This window comes from Anopheles stephensi, chromosome 2 (assembly GCF_013141755.1).
Source record: "Anopheles stephensi strain Indian chromosome 2, UCI_ANSTEP_V1.0, whole genome shotgun sequence".
Lineage (NCBI taxonomy): Eukaryota > Metazoa > Arthropoda > Insecta > Diptera > Culicidae > Anopheles > Anopheles stephensi.
In genome coordinates, this window is record NC_050202.1 from 18,683,810 (window position 1) to 18,707,418 (window position 23,609).

At 44.7% G+C, this 23,609-nt stretch overlaps 4 protein-coding genes across 11 annotated transcripts in view; 3 read left to right on the forward strand and 1 right to left on the reverse strand.

Moving 5' to 3' along the window:
* LOC118507272 (transcription factor collier) overlaps nt 1-8,110 on the forward strand; it is a 53,212-nt gene extending 45,102 nt beyond the window's left edge. The window contains exons 7-13 of one of the 4 annotated variants that reach the window (XM_036045575.1): nt 2,116-2,197; nt 3,361-3,478; nt 5,393-5,547; nt 5,618-5,744; nt 5,819-6,049; nt 6,118-6,294; nt 6,360-8,110. In XM_036045575.1, coding sequence (XP_035901468.1) covers nt 2,116-2,197; nt 3,361-3,478; nt 5,393-5,547; nt 5,618-5,744; nt 5,819-6,049; nt 6,118-6,294; nt 6,360-6,472 — 1,003 coding nt within the window. In that variant the 3' untranslated portion in view covers nt 6,473-8,110. Of the gene's footprint in view, nt 1-2,115; nt 2,198-3,360; nt 3,542-5,392; nt 5,548-5,617; nt 5,745-5,818; nt 6,050-6,117; nt 6,295-6,359 lie in introns of all 4 variants that reach the window. The other 3 variants (XM_036045576.1, XM_036045572.1, XM_036045574.1) reach the window with 3 other exon arrangements.
* Nucleotides 8,111-9,579: 1,469 nt separating this feature from the next.
* Nucleotides 9,580-16,542, forward strand: LOC118507316 (casein kinase II subunit beta). 5 transcript variants are annotated; one of them, XR_004905621.1, is made up of 7 exons: nt 9,580-9,724; nt 10,606-10,681; nt 10,795-10,897; nt 11,651-11,842; nt 12,247-12,436; nt 12,537-13,730; nt 13,826-16,533. XR_004905621.1 is itself a non-coding variant. In XM_036045701.1 (7 exons), exons 2-7 carry the CDS (start codon nt 10,610-10,612, stop codon nt 13,855-13,857), a joined length of 666 nt encoding a protein of 221 aa, XP_035901594.1. In that variant the 5' UTR covers nt 9,594-9,724; nt 10,606-10,609; the 3' UTR covers nt 13,858-15,428. The 5 variants fall into 5 exon arrangements, 4 of the variants coding, with proteins under 4 accessions (XP_035901594.1, XP_035901595.1, XP_035901596.1 ...); XM_036045701.1 differs by having other exon boundaries at nt 9,594-9,724; nt 12,537-12,618; nt 13,831-15,428; XM_036045702.1 differs by having other exon boundaries at nt 9,634-10,133; nt 12,537-12,618; nt 13,831-15,035.
* A 2,363-nt stretch (nt 16,543-18,905) lies between these two features.
* LOC118507276 (WD repeat-containing protein CG11141) lies at nt 18,906-21,232 on the reverse strand. Its single transcript, XM_036045580.1, has 2 exons — nt 21,125-21,232; nt 18,906-21,051 (listed from the first exon to the last, which is right to left on the reverse strand). Exon 2 carries the CDS (start codon nt 20,886-20,888, stop codon nt 19,434-19,436), a length of 1,455 nt encoding a protein of 484 aa, XP_035901473.1. The 5' UTR covers nt 20,889-21,051; nt 21,125-21,232; the 3' UTR covers nt 18,906-19,433.
* Nucleotides 21,233-21,396: 164 nt separating this feature from the next.
* LOC118507252 (nucleolar protein 9) lies at nt 21,397-23,550 on the forward strand. Its single transcript, XM_036045538.1, has one exon. It carries the CDS (start codon nt 21,554-21,556, stop codon nt 23,456-23,458), a length of 1,905 nt encoding a protein of 634 aa, XP_035901431.1. The 5' UTR covers nt 21,397-21,553; the 3' UTR covers nt 23,459-23,550.
* The last annotated feature ends 59 nt before the right edge of the window (nt 23,551-23,609 follow it).

Sequence of the window (23,609 nt, forward strand, 5' to 3'; positions counted from 1 at the left end):
AGGATGCTGGAGTGTGAGCATTTGCACCGAAGTACATACACTTGTTACGCTAAATGGTGGATCGAAGACTCCCCGTCGATTTTGTTTGCTGTCCTGGAAAGTGATCCTCCTTCTACCAGGAGTGATGGTAATTTGTGTTGGTGCCGGTTTTTGCTACTGCTATAATTGCTATAACCACCCGCCGTTAATAGGGGGCAGGTATCAGGTTTCCGGCGTGAGGTCCTCCTGTGGGTAACTTCTAGCTCTATCTGTTCCGGGTGCGGAGTGATACTTGAAGGCAGATGAGCTGAAGAGTTTTTTTTCGTTGTTATTTTTGCGCGTTGAAGAGAATGGCTCATCTGTCGAGGATTTGGTTCGGTTAGCGTTTGGATTAGGTTACCACACAACGGATAGGATCCGCCATTCACTCACACAACTGCTACGAAATGAGGTTCCATATGAGTAGCGAGCCCTTCAAAGGGAATGGTAAATTAAATCACTGAAAAAAGTATTTATTTCGAGTACTACCTTTCATTTGAATACATTAATTGCTTCACATTCGTTCTATCGAGCCAGCCATTAGCTGCACACAGACTCCAAATAAGCAGAAACAGCCATAAATCCCATCCACTCTCTCTCTCTCTCTCTCATCTCTGTTTGCATAATTAGGTAAACCATAACTTATCGCAACCTTTTCCTTCATATGCAAATACCTGGAACATGACGCACCGTCTCACTAATGTTGACACAACGCACGACGCAGGGACAACCGGGCAATCAGGATTTATCGCACCTCTCGGTGTGACAAATTGCAGCAGGGAACAATTCTAAATCGCTTCCAGCTTTTTCCACCTCGCCATTGTCTACGCAATAGGCGTTCCCTTTTTTTTTGCTGTGTCCTCTTGGAAAACTGGATCTTACGCTTACAAGTCGGCCCTATCCCAACACTATCCGTGATGACTTCTTCCATACCTTCCGCTGAGTTTATGTTAATTACGACTTCGAACGGTTGTAGTGCGTACGTAATAAATAAATCGTCCCAAGCAATTATCAAAACACACAAGGTTCTCGAGCAGTATCGGTGCGATCTTTTACAACGGTCGCAACAAACGAGCCAGAAAAAAGTAAGCGGAAGCATCTATAAATTAGGACCCCAGGGCGAGGGTTTGGTAGACACTTTAAGATCAAGACGGGAGAGAACTGAGCGTGATTTGTGTAGAGCACGCGAGTTCTCGACAGACAGTTCAAACACACCGCTACTATGGGACACCTCGGTTCCACAGGGACGGTTATCAACAGGAGGAATAAGAAAGGAAAAAAGGCAAGGACCAACAACTCTTCGGAAGTTCCCCTTCACGAACTCGAACGAAGACTTCACCAATCCTCCAGCGGTGGTGAACGGTTTTAAAGTGTGAACACCCAAATAAACCGTATTTATTGCATCATCGCATCATCGTTTCCTCCCAAGGCGATGGTTAAAGTCCCGCTGGCTCTGTCGGCACATTCCTGCGTAGTAGAACTGTTCCAACTGCTGCTACTGCTACCTACGATGTACAACAAGTTGTTTAATGGATCAACGGATTTTTGCACCCCCCCCCCCCCTCCCTCCCCATTGGGCCGGGGTTTTTTGAACTAGAGTAATTTAAAGGTTTCAAATCGGTGGTAAACAACTCTCGGGAGAATGAGCGAAGAATTCAAGGGTACAACGGTTTAGTTCCTTTAAGGACAGGACTCTGTTGAAACGTTCCAAAAACTGTGCTCAAGAATGCCCTCCCGGGAGTGTGTTGTACTGGCAGCTACCCTACTACCATCTCCCCAGAGTGTAGAAAACGGGTAAAGCTCACCATGACAACACACGTGCAACCGTCGACGACCTGTCCGAAACCCTCTTTGATCGGTTAACCCACGCGCGGTTTCGGTTTAAACCGATCACATTTATTGCTCACATTTATGAGCTCCACTAAGTAGGAACAGCGCCCTCTTACGGAATTTGCCCGACACTTACACGCTAATGAGTGCCCATTTGGGGGTTTTTAAAAAAACCAAAGGCGACATTTAACCAGCTGTCATGGTAACGCATTACGAAACTGCTTCCAACGGAATGTTTATGTGCTTTTTTTCTTCTCTATTTTACAGATTTTTCCTTAAGTTTTTCCTCAAGTGCAACCAAAACTGTCTGAAGAATGCGGGCAACCCGCGGGACATGCGACGATTTCAAGTGAGTATTAATCACCAACCTTTACACATCCTTTGGACGCTGGCTTGGCTGGAATGTTAAGAGTTTTGATGCGAAACTAATAGTAATAGGGAAAGAAAGTTCGGGTACTAATAGTTTTATAGTTTATAGTTTTACTATAAAAACCATATCAATGTTGATGTTAATTGATTAATTACGATAGGAAACAAATGACGTTAATGACATTCAAACAGACTACACTGTTAAACATTCATTTTGCTATGCTCCTTTCTTCTTTAACTCCTACGGGCATTTTCGGTTGCATCTCGATTGCTGTCCGTTGACGGCGTCCTTGTTGTCCTATCCAATGAGAAGGAAAATAAATTTTCTCAAGACAGATAACGATGGAGAAGTTTTAGTAAAGACGCATTGCCAGAGGTGCTAAGAATAGAGCGCCGCACCAATGCACATTACTTCCAAGACAGGAAAGTTGGGAAGGAGAAAGTCACAGCAAACGAAGAGCGATACTAAAATTAAGCTGATGATAGGGAATCAACAGGCACACCGGGGCGGTTGCGTTGCTAAGACCGAACGTCACCGCCTACTTTACGCGTGTGGTGAGAAATGACAGAAGAAAGCAAGAGAAAAAAAAACACCTTTTTAGCCTATCCAAAGCGATAAATTGCGGCTGTCTTCACCATTTTGGTTTCGTTTTGCTTCTCCTATCTTTTACACATGTTCGTTGTCATGTTTACTGTATGCTTTGTCTACTTTCTCTTTGCATTTCTTTTTCGACTAGCCATGTTCTATTTTAAATGGGACGGTTACCATCTTTCTTCGCTTCAATATTTGAATTACAGTTAAGAATTGCAGTTTTACTTTATGTTAAGACGCAATTCATAGTAAATTAATTAGCGATTCATAAGGACGTAGGAATAAAAAATGGCACAGAAGCTTATTAAAGACAGTTAGCAGGAATCGTTCACAGAACTGTCCACCTAACCGGGAAAGCCAGTCGCCTCACTAATCTTTTAATGCAATTAATTATATTCTTTTTGTTTCTCTCTTTTCCCCACGTCCTCATGGCCCTCGCTCCTTTTAACCGCCAATCCTTCGTTCCTCTCCCATAACCAATCCTCGCGTTTAATTCGGCTCTCCCCTCGAAATCTTTATCCCCATGGCACCCTCCAATTACCCATATATTGCAGGTAGTGATAGCGACCCAGGTGGCCGTGGACGGGCCGCTGCTGGCCATCTCGGACAACATGTTCGTCCACAACAACAGCAAGCACGGGCGCCGGGCGAAGCGGCTCGATCCCGAAGGTACAGCCAATTCTCCGTTGGCAATGTCGGGCCACCATCTGGCCCCGGACAGTACGTACGACGGTCGGTTTCAAAATTTATTTCTTCAACAAAATTCAAACCACTCACTGTTCCTCCCACATATCCCTACAAAGCCGTGTATTGTTGGTTTTTTTTATATACAGTATTGATATTGTTGTGATTAGTTTAGTATTTTTTACATTAGTTTTCACACTTATTACAACTTGTTAAATATAAAACTTTACTTCTGCTTTTTTATATACAAATTGAGGATTCTATTAGACCTTAATGTTTATTGATTAAAGCTCTGATTAATACAAATAGGTACTTAATACTACTTTTGCCATCTTTTTAGTCGATTTGTTAATCGAGTTATAGACTTCTTATTGAGTCCTTTCGTCATATCATAAATATTTCGCCATAGGCAATCAATTACTTTGGGCTCACTTTGGGCTCAGTAGCTCACAATACATCATACCCAACTGGTCCCACCAAATGAATTTTCTTGACGTCATTTTTTGCAACGACGCTCTCCCTTATTTCCAGCAACGGTTGGCTGTATAAATGTTTAAATCAACCCCAAACAATTGTAAAATTCCGGATCAAATGCTAAAATACTATTAACAGATGTCACAATTTCTGTTTTACATCGATCACTATTCGTTCACCCCGGAGACATCTACTGGGAAAAAGCAGAAGCAAAGTTTTATTTCTCTTGTATTACTTACCTTAGTTTTGTAATTATTAGCATAACACGTGTGTCTTATTCTTTGTTAACTCCAACAAATACTCTTACGTTCCTTTCCGATTAAACCTCCTTTGCGTTTCACACTAATCTAATTGGCCACACCACCTTCTTTCCGACGATGAACGGCATGGCCCCAATTGAACGCAATTGGCCACGCTTCAACAATCCAGCTAGCTGGCCAACTGCCTTCAATAAAAGCAGCCATCAGCCAGTACCTTCCTCGAAGGAGGAAGGAGTCGCTTTGTTTGCGGACGCGTCGTTCGTACTATGGAAACGAGATGAACAGCTACGGCACACGATAACACTACTTGCCTGCTTGCAAGCAACTGTTCATGCGGTTAAAAGCGATTCATTTCCGGGGCTTAATCGTTATCGTAAATTCCGCAACCGTTGAAGTAACTACTGCCATAAATCATAGGTGCGCTCGGAAGTGCATTCACGTGATCATGCGGAAAAGAGTTATGAACGTGTGGTGTGAAATGAATTCCTCGATTTTTGCCACGGTTGCCAGATCATAAAGAAGTCAGGAAGGAAATGATAGCGCCCGGAAGAATTCCGAACGAGTTGATTGGGTTTCAGGGAAACGAACGCCAGCTTCCAATCAGACGACCGGCTATGGTCTGGTGTGAGTTTTAATAAATTCATTGCTCTCTCTCTCTCTCTCTCTCTCTCTCTGGTATGCTTGGAACGCATGTGTTCTATACGTACGAAACTTCTACCTTTCGTGAGGGTCGTTGTCGACCATATGGATCTAATTTCGAATCCGAATTCGGTACGCTAATGAATATCACCGCTGTGGCCTAGGTGTGACAAATTCCAATTTCCATCTTCACTCCATTGACATTGTACGTCCAGCTCGCTGGAGTGCTCTATTAAATTTCCATTTCTCATCATGGTTGGTCGGTGGAAAATCTCATCAAACACGTGTGTGTATGGTTTTGATGCGAATTCTGTCTGACAGGATGCTCAACATGTAGTTGAGAGTTTTTTTTCGTGATACCCCCAACTCAATTCACATCACCTTCTAACGGTTGGTTGTGTTTCGAGTGAAGTAGACCTTTCCTCTCGTTTCCAACACGGCCCGCATGGAAAACCCCACCGTACGATGACGAACCTTCGTGGCGCAACCATTAACCTGTACCCGTTGGTGTACCATCCCATTGCAGGCATCTATCCACCACTTCCAATGGCTACACCGTGCATTAAGGCCATCTCACCGAGCGAAGGCTGGACTACGGGTGGAGCTCAGGTCATTATCGTTGGTGATAATTTCTTCGACGGGCTACAAGTTGTCTTCGGCACCATGCTCGTGTGGAGTGAGGTAAGGTGGTTGGTGTGTGTAAGCTGCAATGGGTCACTAACGAGAGCGTTTTTTTTATCTGTGTCCGCAGCTCATCACTTCGCATGCGATTCGTGTCCAAACGCCACCCCGACACATACCCGGTGTCGTGGAGGTAACACTCTCGTATAAGAGCAAACAGTTCTGCAAAGGATCACCGGGACGATTCGTTTATGTCTGTAAGTAGTTCTTTGTTTAGTCACTGACAACAGAGTTCTTCATGTGGTTTGTTTTTTTTTTCTTTTCCACCCAGCACTGAGTGAACCGACGATCGATTACGGCTTTCAACGACTGCAGAAGTTGATTCCGCGCCATCCCGGTGATCCGGAGAAGCTTCCGAAGGAGATCATTCTAAAGCGAGCGGCCGACCTGGCGGAAGCACTCTACTCGATGCCACGCTCACCGAACGGGACGTCCGGATTCAACTCGTACAGTGGGCAGCTTGCCGTCAGTGTGCAGGATGGAACTGGCCAGTGGACTGAAGGTAGGGGTATACTTCTTTCCTCCATTTAGAGAGCAGAAATATTAATAATTTCTATTTCTCATTCGCAGATGAGTATACAAGAGCCCAAAGCAGTAGCGTAAGTCCACGGGGTGGATACTGTAGCAGCGCTTCGACACCCCACTCGTCCGGCGGTGGATCTTACGGCAGTAGCAATGGGTACGCCACCGCACCCAACATGACCGGCCTCTCATCATCACCTGCGAGCGTCTTCAACTCATCCACAAGTATGTGGCACACTGTTTCTGTTCTCCCTGATCAACCATAACTGACTGGCTGTGTTTGCTTGCAGGAATTAATGGACTGATGAGTGGTGGCAGTGGCTTCAGCCCGTACTCGATGACGACCTGCGCCTCCCAGGGCTACACGCCGAGCCCGTTGGCCGCGACGACCACGTCGAAATGAGCGCTCAGCCCGGTGGCGGTGGAATCCTGTTAAATAGTGTATTCTTGTTTTGTTTCTTCTGAAGATTAGTTTGTACAAAGCGAAACAGCAAGGGAAGCCTTTTCATTCGTTTTGCGTGTGTGTCTGTTTCTTAGTACAGCATCCTCTACTAAGAAGCGGGAGGTTTATGAACACGAGTCGAGTACGCGACAGCGAGAGTACTAAAACTACTAGCACTATTATTAAGCAATTTATTTCCTACACATCATAAACGCCCATATATTTTTTTCGTTAATGTGCAATAACATATACAAACACACATATTTACAAGGCCAACATTAAAAAAAAACTTTAAACCAAAACGACAACAACAATGGCGGTAGTGTAGCGAAATGCGCTAAGGCTCCTTGCTCTTTGGCTCTCTCACTCTCTATACATGTGTACAGTTGTGTAAAGTATGTTTATTCATCTTCACAGTCATAATGTTTTTTTTTTCCTTTTTTTTTTGCTGTTCGGCAAGGGTTGCCATGGAGAGTTTGAGGCAAACGTGCATACTATACATATATAAATACTTAAAGTAGTTAATTTTTTGCCAAAAACAAATCGAAAGAGAAAGAGGACGAACCAAAATGAAAGTAAAACATCGAGACTTAAACCCCCTCCCCCTTCCCCCTTTAACGACTAATCTTATATACACTAAACTACTAATCGAATCTGACAGTTCGTTACAGAGTGCAACGAAAATAAAGGGAGGACAGGTGGCATAATTTATCCAAATTCGCGGACAGTAGGTTGAATGGAAGAGGTTAGGACACCAGCAGTTACTCTAATAGCTAAAGAAGGACAGGGTCAGACAGTCAGTCAGTCAGTGCGTGCTGAATCGAAACGAATCAAAAAAACCAATCGAGTACATATCGAAATCGAACGTAGTGGGTTTGTAATTGGCCGGTGTTGAATCCGCCGGAAGCAGATTCAATCGCAACAATCATATCTTTATGAAGTAATCATTTAAAGCAAAGTAAAATTAAACAAAACACATTTTAAAGTGCAGCCAAAATTTACCAGCCCTTAAAATCTAAATGTTTGTACACGTGAAAAGGAAAGTCACGCACTAACACACTCACACACACATGAACCTACACTCTCACACAATATTACGAGACAGCAACAAAAAAATAATAATCACATAAAACGCTAGTAAATATGTGTGATCGGATTGTTCGATTGCTAACGCTGGCAGAGGCAGAACACATTTATCGGGGCAGAAGCGAGCTAAGAACGTAGACAGTATACGAGCTCGCAACCCGATTCGGCGGTAGAGTGTCCTGGGAGGAAAACTAAAAACCAAAAAAAAACACAAGGCACTAACTAAAATCAAATCAACGCATTTCGTTTCAATCGTCAGAGGTGAATATAAAATAATTTAAAACAAGGGGAAATATGAGGTAGTTTTTGAGGAAAAGAAAGTCTACACGAGACAAGTGGTGGTTGGTTGCCCACCCCTGGTTGGACGGTTGGTGGCGGCGCATAGGCAATGAACGCGTTAGGTGTCAGGAAGCAACATTTCGCATGTAGGTAATTTATCAATTATGGAGACCGATTTTCTTTGCAGGAAAAAAGTTATATCATATAAATAAAGCTAGAAAACCTTCAACTAAACTGCGCTTTTATGTACCTTTCGTGTGAAAATTTGATGACAATTTAAGCAACTGTGAAAGTGAGCAATAAACGTTGGGTAAATAGTAGTTTCATTAGCACTGTCGAATTCGGCGGAACGGATCTCAATCAGTGCAGATCTTCTGGATAACTTTCAAAGTACAGATGTACGTTGCCGACAAGAGTTAAATCTGGTTCCAAGTATAAATCTGGCAACGGAAAAGGTAGAAAATGTATCGGAGATATTCGACTATGTCCAAAATTGGACAAAGAGATTCTCTATGTTCTGGAGGAACGGTCATTCCATAAGAATGATACCGGACGGTCCAGCCTATAACAAATTAAGGCTGTCTGCTATGATAGAGAAGCCGTGATAGGGTCAACAGCATGTCAGAATAGCAAAGAAACAAACGTATTTAATTTTTTCATCTCAAAATTTAATAAACATAATTACGACCGCCCTACATGAATAAAAAAAACCTTAAAAAAAGAATAACTTAATTTACTATTTATTTGAATGTGCTTTCACGCACTGACTGGGCGGAAGCACAAGTGAGAACTTTTACGTGAAAGCTCACATCTCTCACAACCACCATGAGCAGCAATGAGAAAAAGTGAGAAACATTTTGAAGATTTCTTCTCACGCTTGAATGGTTCGTTTCTTTATCGTTTAAAACTTCCACAAACAATATACATTTATCATCACGGAAAAAGACTAATTTAAATATTCAATATTGTCCATATCATTCAAACATACAATTAATCAAAAATATCTCTGATACTCATGCTAATTTCTAACCCATTCCCACTTTACTCAACTCACTACCAGTCCTGTACAGTGTAGTTTCTGCTTATTTAGGATGAAAACAATTCGACAAAATTGTAACAAATTGGATGACATTCAATTCACTGCTGAAAATAAGTTATTTAACACTATTTAAATGATAACATAAAGAAACTGGAGCTTTAAAAATAACTGCTGTTCCTTAAATTGCATTCGCACGTTCAATTTGCATCGAAATAAAACACAAAACTTGACTCACGCTCAACTTGTTGTTCAACATGTGTCGGACTGTGCGCCGCCATCGGCTCAAGGTATGTAGATATAGAAGGTAGAGTTGTTTAGAGCAAATTGACATTTCTCGACCTGACATAACAGTTCCGAGGTGATCGAGGGGAAGGGTATTGAGAAGAGTGATGGCAGCATCGGAGGAGGCGCCGGTGGTGGTATCGCTTGCGTTTTTTTGATGAAAAATGCAACCAAATATCGTCAATCGTCTGTGGGACAACACTTAATATGCGAAGATGACCCATAAATTAGCGAAATTGCTCAAAGGACTGAGAATCGAGGCTGTTTGTTCATGTTGGTAGCCCCATACCATATGTTTTTGTAAACAAACTCTGACATAACTCGACTAAAATGTCGCCCTGTCAAATCGATAAAAATCCACCTTCTAAATACATACACCTTGCATCGGCTGCGGTCCGTCCGACGTGCACAGTGGGCGATCGGAAAACTGAAACTCAAACCCCGACTCCGCACGTCCAAACGCATGACCGAGAAGTGAAACCACAGTGGCTGAAAAAATTAAGCGTGGCTTGCCAAGGGATTAAAAGGTAAATTTTCGTTCGATTTTTCACCCCGAATCGGTACAATTGGGAAACTCACCTATCGCCGGATATGTTTGCCGCGCGCCAGTGTACAAATTGGCCGTAAAATCTCGCATCCGGGGCCCGAAAACCGGTCGCAAGGGAGCAGCATAGGCGGCTTTCCTCCGTCATCGTCACCGTCATTTTTTTTTCGCTCCGCCGTCTCTGTTCGTTCTCGTCGCTGCTTGCTGTGTTTTGTGCGTGTGTGTGTGCGCATTTTCGTACACGCGTTTTTCGTACGGTAGCGGTCGGGTGTTGAATTTCGGTGCAGCAGTTACAGCGGAAGGACACACGGTTGCCGAACATTTGCCATTTGCCTCCCGGAAACACCCGGAAGTCGAAGTGAAATCGAAGTGAAATTGGAAGCAGGGTGCGTGTAAGTGTGTATGTGCGTACGTGTGCGTATGTATGCGTGTGGGTGTGCGTGAATGTGTGTGTGCTCGCTGAGTTAAAGTCTGGAAACACAGTGGAGAGTTGAAGGAATGGTTGCGCGGGGAAGGGAGGGAAGGGAGGGGAGAGAGGGAGCAGCGCGGTATGGGTTTTAGTTCCACTTTTTTGTCAGTATTATTTTTTACTGCTTACCCTAGCAACATTCCGATACCAACCGTAGCCGTAGCCTTCAGGGACATTTTTGTACGCAAAAGGTGTTAAATGAAAAAAAGGGGTCTCCCAATGCAAATGGCGAACTCTTCTGTGCGTGCTGTTGAGTGATCGGGAGTTGTCTTTTCGTGTTGAACCATTGAACCGATCATCATCATCACCGCCACCCGGTGTTGCCTCGAGGACATTCGCATACTGCTTAGTGCCGTTTCACCGCTAACCTTGTCTCTTCCGTTGTTAAATTGCAGGAAAATGAGTAGCTCTGAGGAGGTATCATGGATTTCCTGGTTTTGCGGACTGCGCGGTAATGAATTCTTCTGTGAGGTAAATAGTACACTGCCAGTTTTGCTAATAACAACTCAGACGGTTGCCGTCTGCTCGACACGCGGAACGCATCACTCATGTTGGCCCCTTTGGTCCTGCTGCTCTCATTTTAGGTGGACGAAGATTACATACAGGACAAATTTAACCTGACCGGACTGAACGAACAGGTACCGAACTATCGTCATGCGTTGGACATGATTCTGGACCTGGAGCCGGGTAAGTGGTGCGCGGACCAAGAGCCGTTTCCTCCGTGCTTTAAATGTGTTGTTTGTTTTTAGGATGTAGAGAGTACAGAAAATAAGGGAACGGATTGAATCAGATAGAGCCGTTGCACGATCGTTCAAAACTTGCAATGAGTCATGGCATGCCATATCGCGGCCCACGATCAGTGTAGTAGAAGAGAAAGAAGATTGAGGTTTTTTGCTTGTACGCGCAGCTTGGGTCTGTGCAGCAATGGCAGCTAGATTTTGTTTTGAAATTCCTTTCCATGAACTGTGTGCGTGTTTTGGTAGTTTTTTTTTGCTTTCTTTCTCACTGCCTACTACGATGGTTTTGTTCATCTAGTTTATTGAAGCGAGGGGGGGATTATGCAAGACCACCATCGGGGAATCGATGCACAACATTGCCCGGCCCGCGAGTCGGGAGAATTTCTAATCTAATTAAAGCAATTGATGCACAAGTTCATTATCGTCCAGTAGTGGCGGGGCCCATTCAATGTGTCCCTCGGTGACAGGCAGGAAAGGGGGCAGAGCTGATGCACTTGTGCAGCGGTGCTGTTGGAGTGTAACGGAATTCTTTTTTTATTCTTTTCCTACGTCGTACATTAATCGACATGCTGCAGAATACTCAACACTACGTAAACTGTTTGCTAACAAAAGCATTAGAGCTGGCACGATTTTTACCCTTTAAGACACACACAAAGCTTTACTATTCTAATGATTTTCCTACGAATTTTTTTCTACTTCACAGAGGATGAAATTGACGATAATCCCAACCAGTCGGATCTGATCGAACAAGCAGCGGAGATGCTTTACGGTTTGATACACGCTAGATACATTCTTACCAACCGTGGCATAGCTCAAATGATAGAAAAATATCAAAGTGGTGACTTTGGCCACTGCCCACGCGTTTACTGCGAGAGTCAACCAATGCTTCCACTAGGTAAGTATCGCTTTTTGCCCGATATTCTTAACAGAACGGCAGTATTTTTATCACCAAAAGTAGGATCATTTCCCGTCAACCGATGCTCGATATCTGAAGCAGAGCTTGCACATGAAAATTCCTATAAACGTTGTCTCCTTGGCTTTGAAAAGGATGGCCAAATGGCACGAAAGAATGCTTCTAAAGAGTCACTTTTTGATAGCTTTATTACTATCTTATTCCTAACTTGTATAGTTTGCATTCTACCCCATCTTGTGTGCTCACGGTTCATTGAATGGACATTTGCTAGTTTGATGTGCTCATTGCTGCTCTCTGTGTACTTCAAGTTTCCCTGAAGCAGCCTGAAGTCTCTCTCCCTTTATGGTAGCTCAAAATAATAAAAATGTTTACGCATCTCCAACCAGGTCTGTCTGATGTTCCCGGTGAGGCAATGGTAAAGTCTTACTGTCCCAAATGCATCGACGTTTACACACCAAAGTCCTCTAGACATCATCATACCGATGGCGCATACTTCGGAACTGGATTCCCGCACATGCTGTTCATGGTACACCCAGAGTACCGTCCCAAACGTCCCGCAAATCAATTCATACCACGGTACGTATAAACACACCAACCATTTTGCGCTTTCAACTCACTCTAATTGCCCTTTTGTGTCTTTCTTTCTTTCTCTTTTCTTCTACCGAAACACACACAGTCTCTACGGTTTTAAGATCCACTCCTTAGCGTATCAAATCCAACTGCAGGCAGCAGCGAACTTTAAGGCACCGCTACGAGGGGTAAATGGAAATCGTGATGTATTACCGAAAGTCTAACTAATAATGCCAGCTCAGTAGTATGAGTCTGTGTCTATTTCACATTGCCTACCTATGCAGGAATGTGCTTTCTTTTTCGTAATCGGTGATGGGGAATAATTTAAATTTTCGGAAAACTGGTTCTATAACTATTTTAGCAATTGACGGATTAATATGATTTTTTTGGAATACTACAAATTTTTTTTTGTCCTTTGGCTTAATAATGTAGAATGCCCATTTTGCTTCCAGCTACTGAATCATCTGGAATTATGTTTGAAGTACAGGAATTTGATGGATTTACTTAATCAGTTACTGGTTTAATTTTTGAATTCTTCAATCCTTGCTATTATTCTGCTCTACATCTATCATCCGACGATTGGCAATGCAATGCCCTCCCTTTGCTTCTTAGATGTAATTCTTCTCTCCAATGTGTCCTTACTATATCTCATTGTTGTTAGAGTTTCAATAAAATCCCGGACACCAAATAACCATTGCTCAAACGCTATCTGAAACCACTTGGGTCCCTATTGGTGATGAGAATAACCACTCAGTACTGGAATCTTATGCTCACTCTTTAAGAGTTATAAATCTCGAGAAATGATTTAACTCCCCGTGCCGAGTAACCACCACAAGATACAAGTAATACAGTCATGCTTGACTCAATTTGCACATCGCCAGTTGATCCTTCTTCTTTGGAACTCTCTTTGGCACAACGGGTAGAGAAGATCAGGCTGATCATGGCGGGGAGTACATTATCCTGTTTCCCATGCAATCAGCTGTCCTCGTGTGTTAAATAAGGCTCAGCATACATGATACATGAACGCCTGCAAATCTTCAACACCGTATATGGATGGCAGATGGGAAGCCAGTTGAAAAGCAGCGTTCATCGCTTGGAAATCGACTAACCCAAACTAAATGTGTCCCCCTAATCGTTCATTATCCCTTGTTAATCTTCTATATGATAAAATGGTTACTCTCATACTAAACCCTTCATCCCTTTTCTTCCCTATCTTTTGTGTCGTGCGTTGTGCCCCTTCGCGTGAATAATCCCACCCACGAACTGCTGTGCTGTGCTACATCACCTTGCAAAACAAAACGTAATGTATTCCAATGTGTTTCACCCGCCGATACAAAACACCATTCGACAACGATTCACTAACACGTAAAAATTCGTTTATCCTCTCCACCACAGTGAAGAGCTCGGCGAAGGGCATCGATAACTGAACCGCAAGCCGCCGAGACTATATCGAGAAGATAGTTTGAGGCCACCCTGCCCCCCCCCGATATAGGATCAACTCACACACTCCCCCTCTCTCTCTCACATCAAGCGACGTGCGTGTGGGTGTGTGTGCGTGCGTGCGTGTGTGTACGAATGTATGTCCCGCCCACCCAGCCCCTCCCCCGAGCAGTGAACGCACGCGCAGCACGCACGCAAAGCGTCGTTCAATAATGATTGTTTTGTTTTTAGTTTTTAGACCGTTGATTTCCTTTCGATTCGCGTCTTTTGCTGGCCAATGCAGCCCCATTTTCCATTCCCCCCACCCCCCTACCGTCGTACCCCGTTAGTGCAGGTGTGTGTGTGTGTGGTTAGTGAAGGAAGAGGAAGGCAGATCCACTTGGATAGTTACTAGTACAGGCGTAAGCACGCACGATAACTGTGTGCAATGCGCTGGCTGGCTGGGAATCGTAAGGAGAATAAATACGCACGCACGTACGCAAACACAAACACAACACACAAACAGCACCGGATAGGCAGGATAAGGATAAGACATGATGGAAGAACAATTACAATAATCGATGTAGAAAAAATAGGGTGGGAGGAGGGGGTGGGGGTAGGTCAGAGAAAGAGAGAGAAAGGGAGAGGATAAGGATGAGGAAGGTGATGAATAATGAACAACAATTGTCGTGTACCACTCTTCGAACCTCGGTGTACTGGGCATATCTTTTCTTGATCCCCGAAACGTTCCCGTTGTGTGCTTGTGTGAACAAGGCGAGCAGCCTTGAAGACACGGAAGCCAGTAAGCTTGAAAAGCGTCCTTGTTTTTTGTTAGTCCAGGAGAGCATCGTATCGTATAGCTTGAGTTTTTCCTCCTCTAGAGAAAACCCATCCCGCGACGGAGTGGGGTTCAATGCAAGTAATTTATTGCTCATTGCTTTCCAATCCCTTTGCTACGCCCCATTTCTTGTGGGCCGAAGATTCTTTCTTCTCTTAAAAAAAGTCTCTTAAATAGTTTCTCTATTGAGTATCGATTTTTTTCCACCACCACGAAGATTATTGAATCAAGCTCCCCCCCATCCATATAATGCCCGCGTCCACAGCGTTGAAGAGTTCAAATTAGCCGCGAGCCCAGCAGGAGGGTAAAACAGAAGATGAAACAAATAAAGTAAAAGAACAATAACCACATTGACGAAAAAACAAAAATTACACACACACACACAGAGAAAAGAAAACAATGTAGCGAAAAGAAAACATTGGAGGCCAGGTGTAGAAGGAGCCATAAGAAAATTTCCCCAGCATCATCATTTAACGGAGTGTGCAAAGCATTCATTAAGAACCAAACACCCTCCCATCATCATCCCCTGTAAACTCAGCCACACACATTGCTCGTATGTGTGTGTTTGTGTGTTGATGTCGCATGTCTCCACGGAACCCAGCAGAACCACGGAGGAGTGCGGAGTGTAGGCTTAGGTAATATAATATTTTTAATCATTTTAGTTATTCCTTCGCATCAAACGAGAGAGAGAGATAGAGAGAGTAAACAACAGAAAGCAACACCTTTTTCTGCACGATAAAACAACATATTTATCTGTTTTTTTGTTTGTTAAACTTTGTGTTGTGAAGGCGCAGGATGAAGATTGTTCTAGTTTTCTATGCTCACTATTGCGCCCCTTCCTTTCGAATCGATCGTACGATGACGAAGCCGACGATGGTTGCTGCGAGGGTAACTGTCTCAAGAACTCACTCGTTTGCTTAGGTGAGTCCTTTGCCTTTGTTTCGCTACTTGTTCCCAAACAAAACTCAGACACACACACACACACCTACCTTAGGGCATTTTTGTTTTTTTTTTCGTACACTTTGGTACACTAGAAAGAGAGGGAGAGGGTGAGAGAGAGATACAACATTCTATACTACGTTCGATCCTTTTATTTACATTAATATCTAATTAGAAGCAAATGGCCTGTTTGTTTGCAAATTTATACGCATCAATGCAAAAGCAAACGAGCAGAGGCAGGCGAAAGAAAGCAAAAAGGAACGCACCGTATAGGAGGAACTATTATTTCGCCGCCTCCCCCCACTTTTCCGAGTGGGAGAGGAGGAAAAACTAAACTATAATAATATTAATAATGATAAAAGAAACTTCATTGCTAGTAAACGAAAGCGCCGAAGAAGAAGAGGAAGCAGAAATGGAACGTAAGTGTAAAACAGACAGTGGAGAAGGAGAAGCGGGAGGGTTAAAGGAAATACAAGAAAAACGTTTCATTAACAACAACAACAAACTGCAAACAATTGAACAACAACAACAGGCAACAAATAAAACCTCCAACATTGCGTTCTCATAGCAAAACAAACAAACAACAACACAAGAAGAAGAAAATCTTATAAAAGAGAAACATCATACAACAACGTGGGCAACAAATTGCCACAAACCCACACACACACACACACGCGCGCGCAACCCAGGACACGGCTTTGCTTACCTTTGCTCGAGCGTCGGTCGTAGTGTTGTAGAACGTGAAACACAATGATGAAGAAGAAGAAGTAGAAGAGTAACACTTATAAACGGAATATATATAAAAAACTTATTATATATATACAAAACATACATTATATAGAAGAATCTATTGATTAATAATAATTATTAATTAACAGATCGTGCGAGCAGTAAAGTGTAAAACAAAGCAAAAAAAGGAAGGAAACAACACAAAACATACAACAAGTAGAGAAGAATAAGAAGATGGAAAAGGCTTCTTAGAAAAAAAGAAGGACATGAAAAACAGAAACAGCAACACAACATAAATGGAACGCGGGCAAGTGAACGAGGCAGTGAGGGGGAACACACAAAAAAGGGGGCAAAGTGAATGTGTTTGTGTGTGTGCGTGTGTGGGTGTTTGTGCTTCGTTGGAGGCAATTGAAATAAAATGAAACAAAACCCGATTTCGAAGCCTTTCTGTGAAGACTGGACTGTTCGGTGTCATTCGTGTAACGTGTTGTGGCTGCGCTGTGTGTTCGCCATTGCAGAAGGGGTGTGTCCCTGAAAATTGTTACACCAACAAACAATACACCTAACGGAAAAGCTGGGGTTGCGGTAGCTAGAAAAAGAAAATCTGAACGATTTATACTTACTTAGTCATGCGACGAGTCTGACGAAAAACCATCAGTCGGCTCGAGAACGACGAGGCTCCTTACTTACTTATCCGGAGCTACGACCGCTTCACCGCTTTGGTCTGCTGCAACAATGCTGCTCGATACCGCTCACGTTCCAGCGCCTTCGTCTACCAATACAATATCCCGGCCATTCTGGTGAACGCATCACTTCATTTCAGTTTGGGCCTACCAAGCATCCTCCTCGGTCCGTGTGCACTAGTGATGGGAATAACCACTCAGTAGCGTGAATTAAATCAGAGTGAATGAGTTATAATAGTGAGGGCTAAAGTCTGAAAAGATGCCACCCCCCCACTCACGGACAGTCATTTTTGCAACTGAGTTACCTTAAAGTTAGGTAAAAGTTAAGAAAAAATGTGAGAAGCCCAATTTTTAACACTTTGCTTAACTTTTACCTAAATTCAAAGGTAACTCAGTAGCGAAAAGTGAGTGCCGTGAGTGGGGGGGGGGGGGGCATCTTTACAGACTTTACCCATAGTGAGTTACATATAATACTCACTCTTAAGAGATTATTCTTGAATAATGATGTAACTCTCCATGCCGGCTAGCCACCCACTCACCTCGTTTTAACTCACTCATGGGGGCTAAAGTGTGAATAGTTGCCCCCCCACTCACGGACACTCATTTTTGCAACTGAGTTACCTAAAAGAGTATATTTTTCAGACTTTTTACTGTCAGTATTTATTTATTTATTATTTTTAATAATTATAAATCATTATTACAACGATTTTTAACACTTAAGCTTAACTTTTACCTAAATTTAAGGTAACTCAGTAGCGAAAAGTGAGTGACGTGAGTGGAGGGGGGGGCATCCATTCAGACTTTAGCCACTCATGAGTTAAATAGCTCATTGGTGATTTAACTCCCCGTGCAAACTAACCACTCACTCACCTGGTTTTAATTCACTCACCTCGTTTTAATTCACTCACCTCGTTTTTACTCACTAGAGAGTTAAATATCGTATTGGCCTAGCGCATTGGTCACGATCACACGATGATTTAAGAAAATACAATACGTTAACGAGCCGTAAGGATAGATTGTGCATAAAAAAATTATTTTAAAAGGGACTATGTAGATCATTCGCTTGTGTGTACGGCCGCTCTAAAATTTTCAACTATACTGCTCGTTTGTTATTTTATGATATCGAAGCGATCTTTGGGCAAAACTTTGTTAATGCATCGCAAAATGTTAATGAGCATCGGAATGAACTCGCGATATGCCAACACGATATTTAATTCTCTAGTGAGTAAAAACGAGGTGAGCGAGTGGTTAGTCGGTACGGAGAGTTAAATCAAAGGTGAGTTGAAATAACTCTTCGTGATGATTTAAATCATCTAATTCATTGCTAAGATTTAAGTCATTCACTCATTCTGATTCAGTTTGCACATCACTTGTGTGGACGGCCTAAAAAAACTTTGCGGGCTGGGTCGTCCGGTGTCATTCTCATGACGTGACCAGCCCACCGGAGCCTGGCTAGTGTAATTCGCTGCACGATGGTGAGATCATCCATTGTCCTTCCACACATACGGGGTGAAAAATCCTTCTGCGCATCTTCCTCTCGAACGTGGCTAAAAGGGTTTCGTCTGAGAGGTATACGGGGACTCTGTACATATTCTGTACAGCCCCAGCTTCGTCCGTCGCGACAGTGGAGGTGGAGTATTTTGAGTGGAGGTAGTGTTGGGTCAAGTAGCTCTTTTTAAAGAGGATAGGAGGACAACTGCTCACTAGCATGTGAGAGGTGAGGCCTCCCGGTAGCTCCGCAACTCACTGTGGGCGAAGAGGCCGAAGAGTGCGAAGAGCGATACCTCTTGTACTATTAAAGCGCATCTCGGAGGACAAGATAGAATGAGAAGAAGGCGGTTGGGACCTGATATAACTTTACACGAAATTACGTTGGACGTGCACCAGAGCATAACAAAATAGTTTATTCGTCTGCTATTAGAATATTCAATCACAATTAGCGCGTGCCGCGTTTGGAGCAATAGACAGAGCCGCGACTAAACACAGAATAACTTGAACAAACAAAATTTACACTAAAATGAGTAACAATCGATCGGCGTGTGATGTGTTTGCGTGCGTGTGCCGTAAGTGCACCCGGGCGTGTCGTTAACAGAACTAACATGGTACCATAATATGCTTAACGGCCTAACGCTTGTTGAGCGAAAAAAAAGGACGAGAAATCCCTACCAAGGAATGTGTAAAAGTTTCCTTTCGCGGTGTGTCATGATGCAGCTAAAAAAAGAAGGAGAGAGACCGATTCGTTTGCAATTTTTCGTTAGGTTTTTGGTAGCAACCACAAGGACACACACTTTAGCGAAACAAAAAAGCACCCACGTTTCCTTTCGCCACGTTCGCATTCCTAAGTAATAAGCGTAATTATATAAATTCTAACCCCCTTGGTCCACCAGAGGGTGTCCTAGCTGCCGGAAGGTTCACCACTGTCCGGCTCTATCTCTTTCGGGATCTGTCCTATCTCGACGATTGGGTTCGTCACCTTCGAGCGGTGCTTTCGCCGACTGCGCCCACTCTTGAACAGAATCGATTCGTCGTACTTCAGCTCGTTCAGCGTGTCGAACAGTTCCAGCTTCTTCATGTGACTGTCGATAAGCCGCGCATCGTCTTCCATTCCACCGTCCACCTGATCGATTCGATCATCGCCCGGTAGTGAGCTGCCAGGCGATTCGCCATTGTGTACCAGCAGTTCCGCGGGCGCTTCCTCGCAACACTCGTCCGCCTGTACAATTTGCGATTCCGCGCTAACGAACAGTTCCAGATTTTTCAGCACAATCGTCGACTGGCTGCTATCCGGCAGGGTGGCAATCCGCACCAGCGAGCGGCCACTTTCCACGATGAGTATTTCGTTACGATCGACGGCCACGTCCAGTATGTGACGGAGCCGTGTTAAACCGCCCACCACCGCCATTCGCTCGAGATCGAGCAGGAACAACGCACCGTTGGCGACCGTAACGATCCGGCGATCCTCGAACGGGTACAGCTTCCCGAAGGTGGTCGGTATCCGGATCGGATTGCGGCTCGGGTTGAGCAGCCCTATCTCCGGATACGGTGCGCGCATTAGCTCTTTAAATATAAGCGTCTGCGCGACGTTACCCTCGTCATCGGCCAACCACAGCCGAAAGCCGGAACGTGTGGACACGAGTTGTTGCTTGCCGTGCACCGTTGCAAAGACGGCACCGAACGGTGCCAACATTTTCCGATCCTTCTTGCCAACCTGTGCTACCCGCCACCGTTGTCCACCTTCCGGCTCCTCCTCCGCGCTACAGATGACCGTGCGGAACGAGCTCGAAACCAGCAGCTTCCCACGGTACAGATCCATCTGTACAATTTCGTACCGTTCGTTGATGATTTCACGCGATTGGCACGTTTTCGTAGCGTACCCGATCTCGGTCAGCACTACGGAACCGCCCGTATCCCCGGAGAACAGCCGCATACCATTCTTGGACCAAACCAGCTCACACACGCCGGCCCGATGCAACCCACGGACCGTGTACCGTTCGATGGGTTTCGCTTTGAGCAGCAGCTCGGCACAGACGTCCGGTGGTGGTGTTTTCGGGATCTGGAATATGTTCACCTGTCCGGCACGGCATCCGGCCGCCACCATGTACTCGACCGTCGATGCAATCCGCACGCAGGTAAGCTCCTGTGAGCCACTGTCGGTGGCTAATCGTTCCACCGTACCGGTCTTTCGGTTGTACCAAAACACCAGCCCCACGTTACTGCCGAGGGCGATGAATTCTTCCACCAGGTCAACGCACGTGATGGACACATCGTGGAACAGTAGGCCACGCTGCACGGACGCTGGGATTTTGTTGACCAGCTCCACCAGCGGGGACCATTCGCGAAGTGTGTTCATTGCAGCAGCAGCAGCACCAACCACCGAGCGGTGATTCTTCTTTCCACCTAAACCACCACCGCACACAGGTACCGACGGACACACTGCCTCACTTGTGACTCATTTTTCCAGCAAGACTGAGGTTTTCTATTGGCCTGGCGGGGGTGGGGTCTGCGGTCTGTTGCTGCAAAAAAGAGGAAGGAATTATTAATCGGATTTCCCGTTTGGTGGAGGAAACAAGCAAGACTTGCGCGAACCTCGGTGTATCGAATGCTGTGTTTGTCGATATCTTCCGGTTTGACACCGCGACTTAAGCCATGGACAGAGAGTCGTGTACACGCGCTGACAAAGTATTGGTTTTAAAATGTTGCAAATGGTTGTAAATTTAATTTAAATTATTTCTTCCCGTTTTTATCGTGATAATTAATTGTTCACGAAGAACAATATCGTGATAAAAAAGTAAATATAATATTTTGATGACCACCAGACACGAACACTGTGCCTGCTCAACTGACACATGTTTGACAGTTGTGTGTTGTTTATAATTATTTTCGGTACGCATGTGTATTTGCTCGTCCGTAAACAAGCACGTTTACCGGCCAAAACGTGCACGATTTTTACGTTTACAGCTGCTTGTAGCAAAATAATAGCGAAATCATTCATAAGGTTCAGCCCGATACACAACCATGTACGATTCGAACAGTAAACCAAACGCGAACCGTGGTAAAAAATGGAACCGCAGCAAATTTGTGCAGAAAATGAAACGACACGGCCAACGCGGAGTCCAGCTGGAGCTGGACGAGTACAAGTACTTATCCGCAATACTGGACAACATAACGCGCGACAAGGAAACCGAGGAGCGGCAGCTGATGGCAAGCAACGTGATGGGTCAGCTGAAGGGGAAAGAAATCCGGACCGCGATGAATCTGGTCGGAAGCCGGGTGCTGGAAAATCTGCTCGTGTACACCGATGAAGAAACGTTCGCACCGCTGATGGATCTGTTTGCGGAAAACTTTCGCGTGTTTTGTGGCGACACATTTGCATCGCACGTGCTGCAGCGAGTGTTGAGCATTGCGTTGCTACGAGCGGTTGCACCACTGCAAATAAAGCAGGAACCAGATACGGCGGAAGATGAACATGCCAGGAAGAAACAGAAGGCTGGTGGTGGTGGTGAGGGTTGGACCGAGAAATGCATATGGCCGGGTGTGGAGTACTGTTTGCAGGAAGAGTACAGCGAACAGCATCGGCAGCAGTGTCGCAAGTTTGTCGAGCGAATGACCAAATTTCTGATGAACAATCTGGAGGAGTTCGTTTCGGACTGCAATGCCAGCCACGCGATCAGGCAGGTTATACTGCATTTGGCCGGTATTACGGAGAAGAAGGCGGTCGAAGGAAGCGAATCGAAGCACCTGATCGTACCGGAAGAGTGGCAAAAGTTGCTGCACGAGTTCGGGGAGCGTATATTAGCTTGGCCACAGTTTGTCGATCTCGCGAGCACGGAAGTGACGGCGGTGTTGCTGCAGGACTTGCTGCGAGCCGTTGCGATAACGAACGATGAATTTCACCTCAAGCAATTCCTATCCAAGCTCTACAAGGAAGTGTTTCGTCCCAACAAAAAGGAAACGAAATACGATCCAGATTCGGAAACACAGCCGGACACATCAAACCTACCGCCATTGTTCACAAACTCAAGCATGCTACGAGTGCTGGAGATGTGCGTCGCCGTAGCTCCGGCGGAGTTTATAAAGAATAAACTTTACGCCAAGCTGTTCCGTAATCACGTGAAACAGCTGGCCGTATCGAAGACGGGTAACTTTGCCGTACAGAAACTGATTGATCACACCACCGAAAAGGACCTGATGGATCTGATCTTCGCCGAGCTCGAGGACAGCCTGGAACAGCTACTTTCCATGCGACACACTGGGGTGCTACTAGCGATGGCCCGTGCATGCGGTCGACTCAGCTGCCAGCAAGGAAAGTTCGTAAAGCTCCTGCTCGACGCCCTGCACTGCGGTGAATCTACGCCGGAAAAAATGATTATGGCCGTCCTTTGTCTACTTCCGGCCGATGGAACAAATGCTCCCGCCGATTCACCCAACATTCTCCTGCACGGTTCCCTCATCCTACAGGCCATCCTGTACTATACCAAACCGATTAAATTCGTTACCGCGCTGCTCGGCATGCCGAACGATCGTTTGGCCGAAATATTTCTCGATCAACGCGGTTCGTTCGTCGCGAACGCATTCATCGAGTCAAAGTTTGTGGGAGAAAAATCGCGCGAAAAGATGGTACGGCATCTGGAGGGTCAGTACTCGCGGTTTGCGCTCAACATTTACGGCTCGCGTGTCGTTCAGATCATGTTCGAAGCGGGCAGTCCGGAGCAGCGGGAAAACATTGTGCACGAGCTGGCCGAAGAGTGTTTGGCGCAGCTCAACAACAAGGTTTGGAGTGCGAAGATTAACAAGCAGCTGTTGGTCGAGACGTACAAGAACAATCCGGCCCAGTGGAGAGTGTTGATCAAGCGGGATGTTAAGGTGACGCAGATGTTCAACAAACTAGTGGATGGGAAGAAGAGGAAATTAGAGAGCTAAGCGGTTTCAGTAACAGAAGGATGATTGTTACAAGAATCATTGTAAAAAATAAATTCGATCGTTACACAGACTAAACAAGGCGTTTGAAAAAGGATATCAGGAGAAATTTTTAATACATTTAATATCACCAAAAAGGACTTTTTTGCGTATG